General features: G+C 56.5%; 1 protein-coding gene across 1 annotated transcript in view; it reads right to left on the reverse strand.

The window, feature by feature from the left end:
- NHERF2 (NHERF family PDZ scaffold protein 2) overlaps window positions 1-7,127 on the reverse strand; it is a 78,528-nt gene extending 71,401 nt beyond the window's left edge. The window contains exon 1 of the mRNA XM_081965407.1: window positions 6,713-7,127. Within this exon, the coding sequence (XP_081821533.1) occupies window positions 6,713-6,928 (216 nt within the window). The 5' untranslated portion in view covers window positions 6,929-7,127. The remainder of the gene's footprint in view (window positions 1-6,712) is intronic.
- Window positions 7,128-7,895: the final 768 nt, after the last annotated feature.

Raw genomic sequence — 7,895 nt, forward strand, 5'->3', positions numbered from 1 at the left:
GCTTGCTCTGATATGCCCATGGGACGCTGCTGTTTTATTTATTCTATTCTTCGCATTTCTAAACCGCCCCCCTCTCCCAAAAAGGGACTCGGGGCGGTGTACAGTCCACACAACAAATAACAGATAAAATACAAATATAAATATAACTATAAATATACGTATATATGTGGAGGAGGTTAAAATTAAGAGTACTGTACAGAAGAATAAATATGGCTCTAAAAGCCCTAAAATCAATTAAAATTAAGACATTAAAACATTACCCTTAAAATAACCAGTTGAGAGTATGCTTCCAGGAGTTCATAGTTGTAACATTTATAATTAATTATGCCAGGCCAGCTAATCGGAACAGGTGAGTCTTCAATTTTTGTCGGAAGGAGCAGAAGTCCAAGGTGGTTCTAATGTCGGGGGGGAGGTCATTCCAGAGGGTTGGGACCATCACAGAGAAGGCTCTGCTCCTTGGCGCCGCCCGTTGGCATTGCCTAGTGGACGGCACCTGGAGAAGGCCCTCCCTGTGAGAGCGGATTGGCCGCAGGGATGTATGTGGGAGGATGCGATCCCGCAAATAACTAGGTCCTGTGCCATGGAGCGCTTTAAAGATAGTAATCAGGACCTTGAAACGCACCCGAAAAACCACAGGTAGCCAGTGCAGCTCGCGCGGGAGCGGTGTTATGTGGGAGTATCTAGACCTCCCCATGACAACCCGCGCGGCCGCGTTCTGGACTAGCTGCAGTCTCCGGGCGCGTCCCAAGGGAAGCCCCATGTAGAGAGCATTACAGTAGTCTAGGCAAGACGTCACCAGTGCATGAGTGACTGTACGTAGGGCATCCCGGTCCAGTAGGGGGCGCAATTGGCGCACCAGGCGAACCTGGTGGAACGCCCCCCTCGCCACGGCTGCCACATGGTCATCCATTGACAGCCGGGCATCTAGGAGGACGCCCAAATTGCGTGCCCGTTCCACAGGGGGCAGTAGCTCGTCCCCTATGGCCAGCGATGGGGTCAGCTGGCTGAACCGAGGTGCCGGAAGCCACAGCCACTCAGTCTTGGAGGGGTTGAGTTTGAGTCTGTTGTCCCCCATCCAGACCCCGACGGCTTCCAAACACCGGGACATCACTGCGACAGCCTCGTTGGGGTGGTTTGGGGTTGAAATGTACAGCTGGGTATCATCAGCGTACAGATGGTATTCAACCCCAAAACCACGGATGATCTCGCCCAGCGGCTTCACATATGCATTGAACAGAAGGGGCGAGAGGTCCGACCCCTGCGGCACCCTACAAGAGAGTGGCCTCGGGGTCGATCTCTGCCCCCGTCAACACATATTGCATCCGGTCGGAGAGGTAAGAGTCGAACCACCGTAACACGGTGCCTCCGACTCCCATCCCCTCCAGCCGGCGCAGAAGGATACCATGGTCGATGGTATCAAAAGCCGCTGAGAGATCTAATAGGACCAGGATAGAGGAACAACCTCTATCTCTGGCCCTCCAGAGATCATCAACCAACGCGACCAAGGCTGTCTCCGTGCTGTGCCCGGGTTGGAAGCCGGACTGGCGTGGGTCTAGATAATCGGATTCATCGAGGTGACGTGGAAACTGCTGCGCCACCACATTCTCAACAACCTTCGCCAAAAAAGGGAGGTTGGAGACTGGACGATAATTAGCTACCTCCATTGGGTCAAGTGAAGGCCTCTTGAGTAAGGGCCTCACCACCGCCTCTTTCAAGACGGTAGGTAAGGATCCCTCACCCAACGAGGCGTTCACCAGTGGCACTAGCTGCCCCCCCACAGCATATGCCCAGCCCACTCAGGAACCCTGCAGGGTCAGTACGCTCCAGATTCCTTCAATCAGGCAATGCTGCCTATTGAGACCCCTGCTCTGGGGCAGTGCCCACCCTCTGGGACAGGCAGACCTGAATATCCCACTCCCTGTGGGTGTTTGGAAGTGGCCGAGGCCTGGAGACCTGGCTCTTCACCTGGGTCCTTTAAGAGGCTTTCAATCCAGAAAATAGTGGCCTTCCTTTGTTTCCACCCAGTTTGTTCTCCTGTCATCTCTGTTCTCCTTTTTGTTTCCTGCCGTTTTCCTTGCCTTCCAAGGGAGGAAAACATTTTGATGAAATTCCCTGAGTGGAGCAAGGCGTTTCTGCCCCCCCCCCCCCCGCTTAATTTCAAGGTGGTTATGTGGATGCCCTTCCCTTCCCTGCATGATGCCCTCCCTGGGGCCCTGCAGCTTCCCCTTCCTCACACCTGGCACAAGGGGGCTTTTTTAGTGGCAACACTAAATCTCTCCTCCTGCTGAGGTTTGGGGAAAAAAGATCCCACTCAACTTCTCCACTTTGATGGAGAAATTCTAAAGTTGAACAAGCTGGCCGGGAAGAACCTGGAAAGCTCCTTGGTGACCATCTTCACTGCTCCTCTGCTTCAAGATGCCCACTTAGGAAGCACCCCAATTCCCCTTAAGAGCCTCCGTCTTACCACCAGTAGGTGCTGCACTGACTCAGATCCACAAGGAATTGTGGATTAGAATGTGCACATTTTGAAATCAGGATTTGAAGAAATGGTTCAGGGACCGATCCTCCAACCACAGTTGGTTGCACTTCACTTCTTAATAAGCATGCCTGGAATTGCCCTGAAGACAAGGAAAGAGCCTTGCGGTTTGGAGTCCAAAATGTCAACTGAAAATACAGCCACAAACACACATGCCCAGACAGAAACACGCAAAACATTTGAGCTGAAAGCTGACTGATTGGTGCTATGAGGAAATACTCATTTAGCAGTATCAAAGGAGGAGATCGTGGCTCTACGATTCCACAATTCAAGGAGTGATGCCAGCTCAAGAAGTCACTTCTTCTGTTCTTTCCAGCAGGGAGCCAGAACAGAGGTTGGTGGGAATTCCTGAGCTGGTAGTCCTAATGCATCTGTGGGACAATGGGAGACAAGTTGGGTACAAGAACATCCTTACAGCTCAACTGGCCTACCGAGATTTACTCAGCCACAACTGCCTAGGTCCACCTGGCACATTAATCAGGGTGTGCAAATTATAGTCGCCAGGCTTTACAATGCAATTATACAAAACAGAGACACCTCTTACTTCTCTAATACAGAGATATCAGTAGAACAACTTAGAAATGAACACATTCAGGAAAGAGAGTTGTGTGAACCGGACTGGGATTTAGAAAAACACTGCCAGATTCAACTAATGGCCACGAATAAATTTGGGGGATTTTCCAGTTTAATTCCACGGGCACTCATGAACAAACAAAGAGACACATACGCTCTGAACTTCTCAGTTACACCATGTTTCTCAGCCTTTACAATTTCGAGCTGTGTGGACTGCAACTCCCAAGCCAGCATGCCTGTTAACGTCTACAAATGTGAAAGTTGCTGAGGTTGAAAAACCCTGGGCTGCCCCGTGAAGGGGAGCTGGGAAGGCCCCTGCGGAGAAAAATCAACAAATGGGTCCCATACAAGGCCTCAAACTTGCAAAAGCAGCATTAGCAGCCAATAGCAATGATGCCATGACGCTCACCCAGCGACATGATCATGCAAATGCAGCCATTCAGTCCTTGAATCCCCCCTACATCGGATGCAACAAGGTATGTCACAACAGCGTTTGCATAGTGGCATGGGAGGAAAGGGACCTTGGGGGTCTTCTAGCCTTACCCCCCCTCAAGGCAGAAGCCTTATACTCCTGATAAATCAAATGATTTATTTCCACACACCCCTCTCTTCACACACCTATGCCTTGGACTGCATCTCCTTATTCTCCCCCGTGTGATAATTCTGCTGCAGGATCCATTGGTTGTGTTTTCACAGTCCCAAACCCAGATTAAGAAAGCGAAATGGAATCCAGTTCCCAGAATACACTGACTGACAAACTTCCCCAAAGGCATTTTAGCTTCATCTGGGGTATTTTCAAAGCAACAGCTGCCCAGTGAGAACAGATCTCAAAATACTGTGGTGTTCCATCCTGCACATCAGCACTAGCCCATAAGAACATGCTTTAGCCACCTGCTAGGAAAAAGAAAGGATGCTTCCCCACCTGGTCACCCAAGTGTGGCTGTTGTTCACTCCAAGGTAGACAAGTCCCTCCACCTGTGTGGCTGTCAGCAGAAGGCAGCTCCTTCTGACCCCTGGGCTTATCAGCAGGCACCCTGAGGCATCCTTTTCTGAGGGACAACCAGGAAGTCTTGATTCCTCTCCTGTTTGCCGGTGGGCATGGCCACAAGTCCGGCACTGCCCTCTCAGGTACGTTCAATGGGAGGGAGAAACAGAGGGGAACTTGAAGCAGTCCACCCCACTTGACTTGTCCTTGCCCAAATAAAAGGCCAGAAACATTTCCAGGGCGGATTTCAATATGCTGGATTCTCCCCATTGGGCTGATCTCCAACCCCAGCCACTCAGCAAACAAGTTTCGGTTAAGCAGAGGTTGCGGAAAGGCGTTTGCAGGGATGCCAGAGGCGCTGCCAAAAGGCGAGAAGAAAGCCGGGAGCCAAGGAAAGAAGAGCGAGGTAGGTGAGACGGTGAGAAGTGAGCCAGAGGCCCACCACATCCAGAGAGACCACGGCTCTCCTGGGGAGTGACCACCTGAAACACAGTTAGTGCCCCCTTGCTGGAAAGAGCTGTGCTATGGACGTAGGCACAGCAGGGCAAGCTGGTTCTCTGCAGCCTCTAGGCCAAAAAGCAGAAGATCAATCAGACACAAATCCTCCTCCATGCAGAGAAGGCCGGCAGCCACCGCTGTCTTTTGCCTCCTTCCTTCCACCTGCCCATTTCTCCCTCGTTGGGCCGGCTTCCATCCCAGGCTCCGGCTCACCAGAACTTCATTCACCTCACCGCTTTCATTATAAAAGCACCTTCTTGGTCCCCTTGGCTCCCTGCAGCTCCCTGTGATTCTGCCCCAAAGGAGGAGGAGGGGAAAGGGCCTCCCTCTCAGCCCAGCCTGCCTGGCAGGGAAAAAGGTAGAAACGTCACCCTGGACAGCAGAGGTAACGGCAGGACTTGACTAAGTCATGACAAAGGCTGAAGCTACACAACAGCCCTGCTTCTCATTGAGGACACCGGATGGATGGATGGATGGCTGTGTTTGGCCCGCCGGTCTTATCACTGCTCTCCTGACTGAAACATCTCAATTACAACCAAAGAGCTGCTATGGGATGCCTTATTTGGGGATATTACTATATTATTATGGGATAGCTTATTTGTTCTCCGTTTTGGAGGCCAAGCGGCAGGAACCTCAGCCCCAGACTCCCCCGCTTTCCCTCTGAACCCAACAGAGCCAGGCCATTGCTGGTGCAGCAGCCAAACGCTGCTCTTCGCAGAGCCCCAAATGGGACCCCCTCCCTGCCTACCCTTTGAAACCAGCTTAGGGCTGAGCCATGAGCCCCCTCCCCCAGCAGATGCAGAAAATGAGACTCTGCTCCCCCCCCCCCACCGACACTGTCACAAGGGAAGACACACAAGCATGGCAGATCTAAGATGCCCATCAAGCCCTCTCTGGAGGGGTGGCAAGGAAGCCTCCACGGAGGTCTCTCCTCATTTGAATCTTATTAGACCAGCCCTGTCAGTCAGTTTAGGTGACAGGGAGTAGCTGGCCAAACTCTCCAATGAGCTCCAATGAGAGTATGGTCCCTCTCCCCAGTCGGGGATCAGTGCTTTCTCTTTATTCTGGACCCAACCGCCAGGACTCCCCCGCCTGCGAAGCCTCTCCATTTTCTCCGGCCTTTGGATGGCCCACTTGAGTGCAGTCCTGCAAGCACAAGGCTTGCCTTGTTTACACAGCAGGGGAAGGGAGGACTCAGTTTACAGAGTAAACTTTCCTGCTGCAAGTCCTCTGAAGCAGCTGGAAGGGGGTCCCTCACTTCTCCAGGCTTCAATATTGAAAGCAAGCCGTGAACAAGCGGTTTCTCCCCCCCCCCTCCACAAGCTGCTGCGGGGTCTCTAGCAACGAAAGTCCCCCCTGCCCCCACCGCCTGCACCAAAGGGAGCAGAAGAAAAGGGGAGAACCGTCCAGCAGGCTGACATGTTGTTTCTTCCTTCCCTGCACATGGGTAGTTTCCAAGTAAACCCCCCTGAAACCACAGCTGTACATGCACTGCCAAGTTTCCTGAGCTCCATCACTGCAACAGCCACTGGCACCCTGGCACCTCGGTTTTCCAGAATTCCCAGCCAGGCTGGCTCCCGATGAGAATTCTGGCAAGGTGCCAGTTGGGCGGGGACCACTCCAAAACCACCTGCCACCTCAGGCTTCACCTGGCATCCACCTCCAGGCTCTTCCCAGAAGCGGCCCCTCTGCCCTAATTCAAAGGTGGAAACGGCCCAGATGTGCAAAAGGGAGCTGGCCTTTGTGGAGGGGGGCAGGGGGGGCTCTAGTTCGGTCCCTGGCCTGCCTGTCCTGATAACCCAGGGAGGAGCCCGGCAAGACCTTATCTGGCGGGCCAGCCGGCCAGGCCATGCGGGCATCTTCCCCGCCCCAAGTCCTCCAGGACCCCCTTCCGTCGGGGGCCAAACTGCCCCGAAGGGCGGCTGATTCGGGCGGGTCTGGGGGCGTTTGGGTACGGGGGGGGGAGCCCCGGGCGATTCAGGGCTGAGGGCGATCGGAGCCCCCCACGCCGCCTCCGCCGCCGCGCTTTTAAGGGCTCCGGCTGCCCCCTCCGGCGGCTCCGCTCTTCCAGGTAGACTGCGCCGGCCGGGGAGGCTCGTCTGCCCGGCTGGCGGACCCACCTGGTGGTGCGTCTCTTTCTCCACGTTGACGCCGTTGACTTCCAGCAGGCGGTCCCCGGCGCGCAGCCCCGCTGCCTCGGCCGGCGAGCCAGGCTCGACCTTGCGGATGAACTGGCCGCTTTTGCCCTTCTCGCCGTGCAGGTGGAAGCCGTAGCCCTGCTCGCCGCGGAGCATCTGGCAGAGGCGCGGCTGGCGGCGGGGCGCGCCCTGCTCCATGGCCGGCCGCCGCTCCTGGCTCCGCTCCGCTTCCGACGGCCCGGCCGTACGAGCAGCAGCCAGGCAGCCAGCGGGGCGGCGCTCGGCGCGGGGGCGTCTCCGGGCCGCCCCCGCCCCGCGCTCCGCAACGGCGCCCCCAGCGCCCGCAGGCGGCCAGCAGCCAGGCCGGCCCGCACCTCCCCGGCTCCGGCGGGGCTGCGCGACCCTCAGCCCGCCCCCTGCGCCAGACCCCGCCCGCCGCCCGGCCAGGCGCGGAGCGGAGGCGGGCCGGGCCGCGGCAGGGCGCCTCTGGGCGCGTGCAGAGCGCGGGCAGGAGCGGAACGCCGGTCCGGGCCCTCCCGCCAGGGACCGGCTGGAAGGAAGAGGGAGCTGCGGCGGCGCATCCTCCGTGCAGTTGGGAGCGGAGCCCGAGCCGCCTCCGGCTCCTTCGGGGAAGTCCGGGTGCGAGGAGGCGGACGGGGCCTCGAAGGTGCCGGGACGCTTTCCCAGCCTCCTCTCCAGAGCGGCTTGGTTCTTGCGCAGACCCAGCAATGCCGGCTCGCTCAATAAACCGTGGTTAAGCAAAGCGGGACTTGAAAGAGTTCGGGGAAGAAGCCCCTTAACTTGACCCGCCCTGGTGGCTGGGGCTCAGCCTGGTGGGCCTGGGAGCCGCCACTCCGGGGCAGTTCAAGCAGCTGCTGTGCTTTCAGCATCCACCCCCGGGGCTCCCTGCAGGGAAGGGGCTTTTGTCCCTCAAGGGAGGAGAACCGCCTCCAGAGGCGCCCTTGGGCAGAGGCCCCGCCGTTTAGTGGGGGCTGCTTTGATGCCAGCAAAATACCCTGAGACGCTTTTCAAGGCTGAGTCCGCCCCCGCGCCCCCCCCCCCCCGGTTTTATGCCGGTGTTCTTTGCCACGCAGAGCAGAGCAGCCAAAAGGGGCTCAGGCTCATTGTGGAGCAGCCTGTTCGGAGCTAATCGGGCGTGGGCTCC

This window comes from Natrix helvetica (assembly GCF_964273705.1).
Source record: "Natrix helvetica genome assembly, chromosome: 13".
NCBI lineage: Eukaryota > Metazoa > Chordata > Lepidosauria > Squamata > Natricidae > Natrix > Natrix helvetica.